This window comes from Kryptolebias marmoratus, linkage group LG1 (assembly GCF_001649575.2).
Source record: "Kryptolebias marmoratus isolate JLee-2015 linkage group LG1, ASM164957v2, whole genome shotgun sequence".
Classification (NCBI taxonomy): domain Eukaryota; kingdom Metazoa; phylum Chordata; class Actinopteri; order Cyprinodontiformes; family Rivulidae; genus Kryptolebias; species Kryptolebias marmoratus.
In genome coordinates, this window is record NC_051430.1 from 34,094,101 (window position 1) to 34,108,163 (window position 14,063).

At 41.5% G+C, this 14,063-nt stretch overlaps 1 protein-coding gene across 1 annotated transcript in view; it reads left to right on the top strand.

Moving 5' to 3' along the window:
- mpped1 (metallophosphoesterase domain containing 1) overlaps positions 1 to 9,299 on the top strand; it is a 65,662-nt gene extending 56,363 nt beyond the window's left edge. The window contains exons 5-6 of the mRNA XM_037980594.1: positions 5,250 to 5,363; positions 7,902 to 9,299. Coding sequence (XP_037836522.1) covers positions 5,250 to 5,363; positions 7,902 to 8,020 — 233 coding nt within the window. The 3' untranslated portion in view covers positions 8,021 to 9,299. The remainder of the gene's footprint in view (positions 1 to 5,249; positions 5,364 to 7,901) is intronic.
- Positions 9,300 to 14,063: the final 4,764 nt, after the last annotated feature.

The window sequence follows — 14,063 nt, forward strand, 5'->3', positions numbered from 1 at the left end:
TGGCTGCAGCTGCACACAGTTGCAGCGCCTCCTACAGGAAACTGGTGGAGCTACGCAGAGAACCACGCCGTTCAAAAGCCTTGTTTGGATTCAGGTTTTTATAAAACACTGAGGTCCGGACCTCGGGGTCCTCAGTGGGAGCTACGGTCCTGGGTGTGTTTTAAAGCACCAATTCCTCATGTCCTGTGTCGCTGTACGACAAAAATAAGAAGTCCATTCAAGTCAAATTCAAATCCAGCTACAGTCCAAAAAAGTTCAAAGGTTATCTATGAAAGGAAGCCAGCAGATTGTGTTCAGTCTTTATTTTTAATCCTCCATCGTAAGCATCAAGTTGGCGACAGTTGAAAGAAACGATCCACTCCACCAGAACCAGAACCAGGCTGAGCGGCCGTCTGCCTCGACTGACGGAGGTGTTGAGAGACAAACAACAAAGAAAAACACAAATTAACGGCAGCGATAATTGCAAACACAAACAGTTTGTCCTCCTGCCGTCTAACCAAGGGATGGCTCAGGAAACCCAAGTCAATCCAAACTATAGGATTAATAAAAAAGGAAATTCGAAAGTCCACTAATACTGTAAATGTTAAATGTTTTATTTTGGTTCCTGCTTCCCAGTTCCACATTCCAAGGCTGGACTTAGTTTTATTAGATCTAAGGCAGATTTGCTTTAAAATGTTCAAAGAATCTTTGAGAACCGACAAACCTTTCGAAAGCTTGGACCTCTTTTCACGTCTAGCTTATTGTTTTCTTTTGACATTTTTTTTAAATTACTCCATTCATTCTGAAAGGACGCTCGCTAAAACTCTTTATTTAAGCGTCAGACAGCTGGCCTCATATGGGATATACCAAATTTTGATCGCTTGGTGTTTATTTTGCCAGGCTTTCGGATTTGTTTTGGCACAGAGCGGAGCAGTTTTAAACGTGAGCGGTCGCATCCACCTTTCTCACCGCTGGAACCAACAAGATTTTCATTAACGAGGTAGCTTAGCGCTGTTAATTTAGCCCATGATTGCAAGTGATGGACAGATGGTTCGGCCAATCCTCTGCAAATAACGTTTGAAAGCACTCGGGCTTCTCCAAACGTTTTCTCATCACTTCTCAGATGGTTTTGTGTACGAACCATCTGTCCAGTTTCACCAGAAGATCCAGTCAGTGTCCAAAACAAATTCATGTTCAAATTGGTGGTTTTTAAAAGTGCCGCTGGTTCGACCTGTTTTCACGCTGACCGTAAACAGAAACCAGAGGAATGAAGTCCTTCTGCAGCAATAAATCTGTTTGGATCAGTTCTGCTCTTTGCTCTGGTTGTTGTCTTCTTCTGCTCTCTTCAGCTCTTCTGATCATTTTAGCTTTTAGCTACTGTTCTGCTGGTTTTAGCTTTTAGCTATGATCCTGCAAATTTTAGATCTTAGTTATGGTTTTTTGCTAATTTTAGTCCTTACCTACAGTTTTGATGATTTTAGCTTTTAGCTACAATTTTTTGATTTTAGCTTTAACCTATGAGTTTTAGCTTTGAGCTACTGTTCTGCTAGTTTTAGGTTTCAGCTACAGTTCTCCTCATTTTAGTCCTTACCTCCAGTTTTGCTGATTTTAGCTTCAAGCTACAGTTTTGCTTGTTTGAGCTTTTAGCTACTGTTCCAGCAGTTTTAGGTTTTAGCAAATATTTTACTTTTTTCAGGTTTTAGTTAGTTTTGCTAATTTTAGCTTTTGACTACAGTTTTACAAGTTTTAGATATGAATGAATTCTGATCAATTAATTTGAATTAAACACATCATAGCTGCTCTCAAGTTTGAATCTTTCTCTCCATCCTCTCAGCTGTTAGGTTGTAAACACTGATCAGTAAACAGCTGGAACTTGTTATTTATTAGCTAACCTGAACATTTCCAGGCCTCCTCTTGATGCTCAGAACTTCCTGCTGTCTTTCAACCACTTTGAAAAGCTTTCTTTCCTGCCTCCATCTTTATCTTTCTGCCTCTCCATCTTTAGCTCTCTGTCATCAGATGAGCAGGTCTCCTCTCTGCTGTGAGATTGACAGCTGTCAGTGCTTGGGGGAAGTGGGCGGGGCTTACGGCACGCTGCAGAATGAGTGCTTTCTCACATTTAGCCGCCAAAGTCACCAGATTTGTCGCTAGTCACTTTAAAAAAATGCTAGAAGGATCTGAAAACTCGCAAATTTTGCGGTTAAGTGCCAAAAAGGCCGTGTGTGCGTGTTTTTTTCTTTTGCGTGAGAAATACAAAGTGTGGCGTGTGAGGGCCAAATGTGGGACTTTTGGCTGCCCCGCACCGGGTGATGCGGGACACGGGACCGGGGGCTAAATGTGGGACGGTTGGCAAGTATGCAGTATGGGGCAACCATGGGTCGTCCTCCAACTTGACACCAGTATACCACATGTCAGCGTCCCTATCGGTGTGCGAATGTGATCTAAAGCCATACTTAGACTCCATAGAAGGATTTTTTCCAGGTTAGTTTTGTAGAAATGTAGCAGAGTGCCGTGTTGATGGGTAAATAAGGGTACAGATGGTGCTATATAAGTACAGTCCATTTATTTATGACTTTTACACAGAAATCCGAACCATTCCTTTCAGTCCTGTTTCAAAGACCATAAAACTGAATGAGTGAATGGTTCAGGCCCTTTGTTATGAAGCAGAGATGTATTAAGTGGATGAATAAAAGGTGAAAGTGATCAATGTGATGACTAACTCACTTCAGACAGCTTGTTCTGCCTGGTCTTAAAATTCGTTCCACGTACGCCAGTCGTTTCATCGCGTTGGAAACGTTAGTAATCACCTCTCAGCCGCTCGCCGCACATCTCCATCGCACCAGAAAACGCCTAACAAACACAGATGCTAGCTTGCAGGCTGACTGACATCCTGCTACACACACACACAGTTTCACACCTCATCCCCCCCCCCCTCGCCCCGCAGCTGTGCCATTCCAACGAGCGTGCGTGATTGATTTCCGCGTCTGCGTCTCGGCTCTAAACACGACCATTTATTTTCCGTTCAGCTCAGCCAAAGTGTCTGCAGCTATCTGCTCGCAAACCGGCAGCATATGGAGCGGCGGCGGCGGGCCACCGGTGCATGACACACACTTGCGTGGAAGCGAGACGGGAGGGACTGATGAGGGAGACAGGAGAAAAAAAAAAAAGAGCAGAAATGAAAATAAACTTTAAAAATGTGTTTTGCACCAAAAAAAAAATGCACGGCAAACATGACACTGCTTGGCACTGCACCAGAGGCCGACGTCTTTCTACGAGACGTGATAAAGCTGCGTATCAGTGGCTCGAGAGGGAAAACATGGCCTTTTTATCTGGCTGCGAGGAAGAAGTTAACGGCACAAAGAGACAGGGTGAAAGCGAGGAAGGAAACCGGCTCGGTGCCCAAAGCAGCAGCTGCTTTCAAACAAGAAGCACATTAAACTAAAACGTACCCTGAGACGGAAAAGGCCTCAAAATTCTCACTCCGCTTCCACCGTCTCCTAAAGCTTTGACGTTAAACAGTTGTGCTTTTATTTTGGTAAGTAGATTAGTTGAAAGGGCGTGTGACCAGTGTGGCTGACAAACTTGCAAACACGTGGATTAAAAATCCGTGTGTGGTTTCATTCTTTGGGGGGTTTTTTTTGTTTCAAAATAAAACTGCAAAAAACAAAACAAGCATGTGTTTTTTTTGTTTTTTCATTTTTAAAATTAAATTAGAAAAACGGCAATTGCAAAAATAAAAAGGGGTACGTTTTGGTTTGTTTTGTTTTTTTTACTTGCAATGGACAAACCAAAGACGAGCTTTTATTTTGTTGTTAATTCAACGGGACCTTATGGTGGAACCGGAAATGAAGACCTGAACTCCCGACACACAACTTTTTCAGTTACTGTGGAAGAGGATTTCATTCTATGCAGACTGCAGCTTACCGATTATGGAAGAGAAGCTATGTTCGCGTGTAAAGACTGTTCGGTTGTTGTTGCCAGAACTTTCCAGGACAAGGAGTTTGTGATAACAGACGTTTCCTGGAACCAGCTGTTCTGGCTGGTTCCCTGTAAGTGTCGTAGGAGTTCTGTAAACTTCTGACCAATCACGAACTGGTCAGAAGTATGCGATACACACCGATGTATTCAGTCTGTTTAAATACGCCCAGTTTCAAAGATACTTCGGGATCTTTGTGGAATTTGTGATGACAATAAAATGTGACAATTAAAGAATCCCCCGTGTTCTGGCACTGAGGAGAGAGATAGTTGTACTCATTTATTTCAGTGTGAGAACTGCCTTTAGATCCCACATTACCAGCAGGTGGCGGTAATGTACACCTTCAGTTTCTTGCCAACCACCATTAAAATCCACAAGAAGAAGAACTTTTTCAGTTAGCGCTTCAGAATCTACCAGTTTAAAAATGGATTCGTTTGTCTTATTTGGAGGGAATCGACGCATTTCACTGAGAGCTGATGATCTTACCGTCAACAAGATTTATTTCATATTCCAAGGAAGTCATTAAATCGGTACATTACCGCCACCTGCTGGTGATTGCTGGGAGTTCAGGTCTTCATTTCCGGTTCTGCCATAAGGTCCCGTTGAATTAACAACAAAAAAAAAATCTAATTTTGTTTTAAAAACGAAAAAAAAAAACCCACATGCTTGTTTTGTTTTTTGCTATTTTATTTTGAAACTAAACCAAAGAACGAACCATACATGGATTTTTCTTGCCTTCAAATTTTTATTTGCTCTTCTTTTTAATATTCTCTACAAAATTCTTGTCTGAGTAAAGTAAAGTAAGTGACTCAAGGCAAAAAAAAAGAGCTCTTTGCTCGTTTTCTTTTTCCCGACTCGATGCTTTTATTGACTCAGCTTCGGCAGCATCCCTCTTTTTCCGTGCGGCCATTAAATCACACACATCCACGCTTCATCTTTGTCACACACACTGTGAAGTCGGCAACTGTGTGTGGCTTTGATTGATCTTTATTTTACGTGGCTGCTTTCTGCTTTCTGCTGCATTGAGCAGTTTACTGTCACGCAAAAACAGCCTGGAATGGAGAACGCGTCTCCTTTTTTTTGGAAAATGTAAATAAAATTTGTCATGATTGTGCTCTGTACAAAATACAGAAAATCAATCAAGTATCTAATTAAATGAATTTCTAAAGGAATCCAATTAGAAACAGTGTTGGAGGAAAGTGAGAATTCAACAAGAAATGGTTGTTTTACCTTCGTGTTTTTCATGGTGCTTTCTGCTGCTCGCCTGGTCTGATTTGCTTCTCGTTGCGTGCAGGTTTCCTGGACTGGGTCCCGAAGAAGATGCAGCGCGTTGGATGCATGGAGCTGCTGAACACGGTCCAGAGACGAGTCCAGCCCAAACTGCACGTGTTCGGACACATTCACGAAGGTAAACGTGTCTGCGTGTTAAAAAGAGAGAGGAAATCGTTCAAATCCATCCAATTTAGGAGCATTTCTTCAACGACATACCGTCCAAAAAACATTTAGGACCTTGAATTTGTATTTTTTTTAAACAGTAGCTTCTTCATAGGAAGCATAAGACAACCCACTGGAGTGTGGGATTACTTGGATTACTTTTTTTTCTTAACAAATCATAAAAGTTTTGGTACTTTCCATTATCAGCACTGAGGCAGTTTTATATCAAAAGTGGTTCAAATAGTTTTTTTTTCTACATCCAGTAGAAGAAAGTGATTAAAGCCCCTGTTGCAGCTTTAGCTCAGTGGTCTGAGGACCGCAACATAAGAACCGGAGCTGTGACCCAGTTATTAAAAGTAAGATATTCAGTCCCTCCAGGATTCCGCGGGGCATTTTCCTAAAAGTTGCTTTTTTTTACTAAAATCAATAAACAACCATAACTTTTAATATCTAAACCAAAAATACTTCCTAGTTTTGTAAGATAATTACCAACAAACTGTTGTTTATATTCCTACCTTCGCTCTTTATGCTTGCATCTGGTCACACCCACAACCAATGAGTGAACAGGAGCTAAGCTTGCACCGCCCACGAAGCAGGGCCGGGCCTTGAAAAAATGCCAATGGAAACGCGCTCAAAGTGAGCCGAGTAGAGTGGAGCCGGGACATTTAGGGCCGGTGGAAAAGAGGCAATAGACCCGAGCCGAGTAGAGTGGAGTAGAGCCGGACTTCTGAATTAGAGCCCAAGTAAAAGGGGCAATAGATTGCCCTGGGACTGGCCATTCCAGTGTTTCTGTAGTTCCGTGGGCTGATCTTGCTCGAAAGACCACCTCCTGGAAAACCATCAAATGCTCTAAAAGGGTTCACAGCTTCTAAAAATTGAATTCTGTATTACATCATTATATGTTGGTTGCATTCTCCTTATTTCAGGACCTGCTGGGGGACCTGATGGCTTCATGTCCTGACATGTAAAACCTTCGGAGCTGAACTGCTTTGTCTTTATCGGGATCTCGTTCAGGCAAACGAGGGCAGAGAGTCTGACTCTCTCAGCTCAGGATTACTTTGTTATTCTAGGGTTATCAGGTCAGCGTTGAGCCCCTGGAGCAGTAGTCCCAGATCAGAGAGAACTAGATAAGAAACTAGTTCAGATTTTATAAGAGGAAAAATAGGCTGAGAGCAGCTCGCTTTAATAATTAGAGTCTTCTGGGAGAGATTCGGAGCAGATAGAAGGGATTCTCACTGTGTTTATTTAAATAATGCATTTTAAATGTTAAAGGCTCACACAAACACGGAGATCTTAACCAACAGATGGAAAGGATGTAGCACGTTTTAAAGCCACTTATTACAATATATGAAATAAAACATAAAAAATATTATCCTGAACTATATCGAATAATGAAGTTTGAAAGAGTTTACTTCAGTAGTTTTCCAGATATTCCGATATGCAGTTCTGAAATGCAGGTGTGCATTGAACGTAAACAAAGCCTTTGGCGGAATCTACTATTTTGTTTTTTTTTGACCATTTAAAAATATTCATGCTAATCAGGAATAGTGGGCTGTTACTTTTGATTTGTTTGGAATTTTTCTTCCAAATATTTACATTAGTTTAAAATAAAAGTCCTTATAAAAACACAACGACATCTTCTGTTTTTGTTGTTTGATGCTACTTTTAGCTTTTGGCTACCACTTTACTACTTTTAGCTTAGCTTTAAGCTACTGTCATGCTACTTTTAGCTTTTAGCTAGCATTCTGCTCTGTTTATCTTTTAGCTATTGATTTACTACTTTTATCTCATGCCTAACCTTCTCTAACTTTTAGCTAGCTATTTGTTCCTTTTGTTGGCCTTTAGCTGATTTTAGACTTTAGCTACAGTGGTCCTCACTTTAAATTTTAGTTTTTGTTCTACATACTTGCCAACCGTCCCGCGTTTAGCCCCCCATGTTCAGATCCCTCTAGCATTTTTTTTTAAAGCGACTAGCGACAAATCTACTGACTTTGGCGGCTAAATGTGAGAAAGCGCTCATTCTGCAGTGTGCCGTAAGCCCCGCCCACTTCCACTGTTTTCGTGCGAGTCGTGTAGTCGTCTGATGACAGAGAGCTAAAGATGGAGAGGCAGAAAGATAAAGATGGAGGCAGGAAAGAAAGCTTTTCAAAGTGGTTGAAAGACAGCAGGAAGTTGTGTCTGAGCATCAAGAGGAGGCCTGGAAATNGTTCAGGTTAGCTAATAAATAACAAGTTCCAGCTGTTTACTGATCAGTGTTTACAATCTAACAGCTGAGAGGATGGAGAGAAAGATCCAAACTTGAGAGCAACTATGATATGTGTTTAATTCAAATTAATTGATCAGAATTCAGGAAAATCCTGTTGAATCTCTGATGTTTGTGTGTTTTTCTGGGAGGGATGTTTTAAAGACATGGTCAGCTGATGAATAGATCAGCTGTTTATATACAACTGTATATATTTGGGCAGACAGACTGACAGTTCATCTTTTTTCTTTTTTTTTTTTAACCTCTTAGGCTACGGCATGATGACCGACGGCACCACGACATTCGTCAACGCCTCGGCCTGCACGGTCAACTTCTTGCCCATGAACCCGCCCATCGTCTTCGACCTGCCAAACCCCAGAACCACATGACTAGAAAAGACAGAAGGACGCCAATCCCCCGCTGCCGGTCCAGAGAAAGAATCCCGGAGAGGTAGTTGAAGCCGAAAGGCTTCGGCGGTCAGAGGAATTCTGTAAATATTACGCGGGGATGCCAGTCGCCCAGAGAATACCGGATGGACGCGATGGTTTTCAGTGTTATTTTTTTGGTTGTGAGGAAACGTTCATACAGAGACGACTGGATGCTTTTGTGTTCATGCTGCACTGACAATCTGATGCTCTCAGAGACAAATTAATTGTGAAACAATCCAACGTTTCCGTGTTGAACTTTCGGCTAAGAAATACCGAGAGTTTTATGCATCCCCTTCCTTTCCTCTCCTTAACCCCACATCATAGTTGAGTTGCCCCCCCCCTCCCCCCATGGGTATTTTTTATGCAAGACATTAAAGGTGTTTGAATGAATGTCAAATACTGTATGTCGGCATCCCCACACATCGCGTATTACACCCTAAGAGTAGCCTCTAAATCATCCGAAAGGAAGAAAACCTGTCACCTGCACATGTTGCTTTCCATCCCTTTTTTCTCCACACTCTGACTAAGCTAAGCTTTGGAAAGATGGCTCCAGAGTACGACTTTTCGGGACCCGAAAAGGACGAGAACAAACAGGAAATACAAAGGTGCTACAAGCGAACGCTGTCGTGCTTTCACGCGAATGAAACCGCAAAACTGGAGACGTTTTCACGCCATTTGAGGGAGCGCTGGACCTTCCTATTTCTTTAAAAAAAAAAAAACTGTAACCAAGTTATTTAAATGTCCTTCGTCAAGGGGAAGAAAAAAGGCTTGGAGTTTATCTTTAAGGTTTACATGCTGTTCCGCTTTTTAAAAAAATGATAAATATTTGTGGTTGTTTCCTTCCTTTTGGTCAGTTTTTTAGTAATGTAAATGTCAATTGTGGTGATTTATTTTTCCTTATTTATCTGCTCGACCCCATTTAGGGATTAACTATTTATTGTCCTTAAAGTTGTTTGAAGTTTAAAAAAAACTGAAAAGAGTAAAAAAATGTCTTTATTACTTTTTTTCTGGATATGGCTATTTGAATACGTTTTGAATAATAAGACCAAGTTCCACTTTGATGTCGGTGCCCTCTGATATTAGATATGAACGTTTCCCCAGGCGGCGCTTTGCTCTTCATCCGTTTTTGCATCTTCAGCAGATGAGTCTTCATTGCACCTGGTGAATGTTTTAATGCAGGGGTGTCCAATCCTGGTCCTCAGGGCCACCATCCTGCAGGTTTTCCTTGTTTCTCTGCTCCAACACACCTGATTCAGAGGTTAAATCACCTCTTCATGTTCTGCAGAAGCCTGTTAATCACCCACTGATTTAAAACAGGTGTGTTGGAGCAGGAAAACATCGAAAACCTGCAGGATAGTGGCCCTCCAGGACCAGGATTGGACACCACTGCTCTAGGACCTAGAGAGGCCACATGACCAGGGGTGGCCAATCCTGGTCCTCAGGGCCTCCATCCTGCAGGTTTTCCTTGTTCCTCTGCTCCAACACACCTGATCTCAATCAATGGGTGATTAACAGGCTTCTGCAGAACATGAAGAGGTGATTTAACCTCTGAATCAGGTGTGTTGGAGCAGAGGAACAAGGAAAACATGCAGGATGGAGGCCCTGAGGACCAGGGTTGGACACCCCTGGCTTAGAGTCTAGGTCAGAGGTGTCAAACTTCAGTCCTCGGGGGGCGCTCTCCTGCATGTTTTAGACATGTTCTTGCTTTAAAACACCTGCTTTAAATGGATGACTTGTTGCCGTGCTCCTGGAGAACTTGATGATTCGGTGAGGAGGTGATTAAACCGTTTGAATCAGGTGTGCTGGAGCAGGACAGCGGACCCTCGAGGCCTGGAGTTTGACCCCCCTGGTCTCACTCTGTCAATTTTCTTTTAGGTTTTTCAAATTTTTGTAAATTGTGTTGCCATGGTAATTCCAGATGACTTTTCTAATGGCTGGCCCCAAAAAAACTAAAATACGGTCACTGTAATTAAATCAACACACATTTTTGTTGAATCCTATTAAATATTTCAAACAAGAATTACATCCGTGTGTTTTCAAGTGATATTAAGTTTTACTTTGTTGGTATTTCTACTGATAGCTGCTGTTTCAACTAAGACTAGACAAACTTTACATACACTGACCTGCCATAATACTATAACCAATGATGGGCAAGATGTAAGACATTGAAAAACTTGATACAACGGCACTTACAAATCTGTGTATCACTATCAGCCACTACCACACCAAATTTTAGCATTTTTTAGCTCAATATATAATATATATTAAATTCCAATGAGGTATAGCCATTTTTGTTTAAACTAAGACCAGTTAGCTATGGTGGCCATCTTGAATTGTGTTGATTCTTTACTTTCTCAGTTTCATTAAAACTCAGTTATTAAAAGATTGTGTTGCACTCAAAGTATGTATTAACTGCTTCCACGCCAGGTTTTAACTCAATATCTGTCAAGCTATACCCATTTTTATGTTTCTGTGGTTAGCCGTGGCAGCCATTTTGAATTAGATCAAGTCCAAAACAAAAGTTAATCAGTTGTAATTGTACTTCCACAAACCCACAAAGAAGAGACTAGACCGCAGAAACGGTGGCAAATCACTTTAGAAACAATAAATATTGGGTTAAATTTGCAGGAAAGTTGCAGAAAGTTGCGATTTCGCGGGGTTTGCTTGATTTTGCGTTAATAGTTGCAATCGCAACATTGTGAAATCCTGGAGGGTCTGACTAGAGATACATTTTAAAACTTTTTGTGGTGTTATTGGAGACTGATGTGAGATATTTTTCTTACTCTGGCCCCCTCCTCCATCCCACAGCAGTCCCAGATGGCCCAGTCCTCGTGCAGCATCGCTCCCAGCTGCAGGAGATGTCCCCCTTTTCCACATCCAGACTTCTAATGAATCGCTCGTGCATGAAGCCAACACTGTCTGGAACCTAAATGTTTGTGTTTTACTGTCTCGTAGGCTCTTAAGTGGACCTTAAAGTTAAAAACCAAACCATACTTGGGGGTGTCGGGGGGAGGACTGCAGGTCAACCAATATGAGGTTTTATGGCCAATGCTGATCTTTAAAAGACGAGGCAACCGATGACCAATCTAAGTATGTGTATATGTAAGGAATAATGAAACTAAAAGACTAAAACAAAAATAAATAATTAAAAATTAACAGTCTACCATCCTAAGCAGCAAAATTGGAAACAGAGCCGGAAGGGTACGAACCAAAAGGCGTAGTCCAAGAAGGGGAAGCGAGGTCGGTAGTGGTCTGAGTCCAGGAAGGCGAGAGACGAGGGTCGAGTTCTGATCCAACTCCATGTATCCGTCCTTCTCTTGGCCTCCTTAGATAACGACGTCCAGCTCTCTACCCGTCTCTAAGTGCTATGGCACATCTCGCTGTGCCAGTGTTTCCTGTGAATGACTGACAGATGTCCTCTGAGCATCATGTCATTTGTCTAACTTTCACACGTCCCAACGAGAAGAAACACCAAGCGCTCTTCGTTACGTTTTGATAAAAGCAGTTCATCCGATTGGGCTGTAGCTGTTTATTATTCCGTCGATGAGTCCATTTTTCATGCCAGTTCAGTTTAAATATAACAGACGTGGTTTTAGGGACAACTCAACAATGTTCTGACCACTTAATTTAAATACAACACCCCGTTTTTATGTTGTTTGTTTGTTTTCCTTTGAATCATGCTGCGAGAGATTGCAGCTCAGATTAGGCTCCATCCACATGGAAATGGCATTTTTTTAAATACGAAAAGATTTTTTTTATTGTTTCAGCCTTGCATCCACATAAAAATAACATTTTAGGAGCTGGGTTTTTTTTTTGGAAGTTGGGTTTCAGAGTAAAAACATACAAATGTTGCAGAAAAATCTATAATATACATCAAGTATATATTTAATAAATGTGAAAAATGGGAATAGTGTATAAAAAATTTAGCCTGATATTTGAACAATGAGGAAAATCCGTCTCTCTGGCGTCCTTTGCTGGATACCATCCCTGAAATCTTCAATTATGTCCACAAATATGGACTGATTTGGACATTTTTTAGTTAATAATAGTTTAATGTGACATAAGTATAATTTCCCCTTTGTTGGCAGTCCATAAAAAGATTTCCATTTCTGCTCTTGTATTCGATGTTGTCTTTTTATTATTATTAAGTGTTTACACTTTGGAGTGGCTGCTCCATGTCTTACAGCACTTGTGTCAAACTCAAGGCCCGCGGGCCAGATCCGGCCCTCTGTAACATTTCATCCGGCCCTCCAGTCTGGTTCAGATCGAGTCTCTGATTCTTATTTGGCTTTAAAAAACTGAAGTTTTCTCTGACAGGGACTTAGAAGCCAACAATATATAGTTTTAATTTCTGTATGATCAGGTTTTTGTCTGTTTTAATGTTAAAAACTTCATTTAAAAGCTGAGTGAGGCGTAAGAAATGACTGCTAATGATGAGCTTTTTGAAGTTTGATCTATTTGTCTGTTTATTAAAGTCTGTTTGCTCTAAATTCTGTATAATCTCTAACTGGGAAAAGGTCATTGATATTTCTATGTGAATGATTTGATATAATACATCTAAAACTAATTAATTTATGTAATTTTTAATGAATATTGATCGTGATTGGCCCTTGGCTCGGACCTGCATCCCTGGGTTTGACACCCCTGATTTACAGTATTTATCCTTTCTGGTGTATTTTTGTTTTAGCATTACAGCGCCACATACAGGCCTGCCAGAGTTATTGCTGGGTTTGGGTGGCATTTCAGTGAAAACATTTGTAGAAACGAGGAAAAAGATTGAAATGACAGCATACCTGTGTGGATGGGGTCATAGATCAGGGGTCGCCAACCCTGGTCCTCAGGGCCTCCATCCTGCAGGTTTCCTTTGTTCCTCTGCTCCAACACACCTGATTCAGAGGTTAAATCACCTCTTCATGTTCTGCAGAAGCCTGTTAATCAGCCATTGATTTAAATCAGGTGTGTTGGAGCAGAGGAACAAGTAAAACCTGCAGGATGGTGGCCCTGAGGACCAGGGTTGGACACCCCTGGATTAGAGCATCCAAGCTTGTTTGGTCCAGGATCCCTTCATATTACCGTGCAGCAGACCCACACAGGGAAAAAAACTATAATAAAGAGAAAAATACAAATAGATGTGTGAGCATCCAGATTATCAGTAACATTTCACTTTTTGTTTTTTTTACAAGTGTTTTAATTCTATAATTAATTAAATTTTTGCACAGACACTATAGAATCAGATAGCATATAAGGGGTCTCTGCCGTTCCACACAGATGGTGGGATCGGTGGAGACAATGCAGGTCTTTGTGATTACAATGTCGGTTTGGAAAGGTTGCAGCTCGTGGGTTGCCAGATTAGGCCCTCACCCACACACTCCGCTAAAGCTTGCTCAGCGGGGGGTTCCTTTCAGAGCGTGCCCACCCGTGTGTCATTGTTCAAAGCTTCATACACACCTCCTTTTGCCAGAACAGCGCCGCGACACACAAAACTTGTCCAATTTGCCCGTCATGGGAGGTGACAGTCAAGAGCCTGAGGGTGGGAGGTCCCTGCTGTGTTTATACAATCTGGCAACCCACTGTCATCACCACCCCCTCGCGTTCCGGCGCCAATCCGCCCCTCGCTTTAAAGTAACCCAATTTAAACAGTTAAACAAAATAGACCAATAAATCAAAGCTTAAACAGAGGAAACAGACTGTTGAGTTAGCCCTACAGAAGCTACTGTTGCTTTGAACCAGCACAAGTGTTGAAAGTCCCTGGAAGATGCTATATTTTATTAAATAAGTGAAATATCTTCACTTATTTGAAGACTGGGTAGTGTTAGTGTCCCTCTTACAGCTTTAGAGCTGAAAACTGTTTAAAAATGTGTTGCAACAAAATGACTGCACCCTTTTTCTTTTAATTTTTCAGCCAGTATGTTGCAGACCCTCCAGGATTTCGCGATGTTGCGATCACAACTATTAACGCAAAATCAAGCAAACCCCGCGAAATCGCAACTTTTTGCAACTTTGC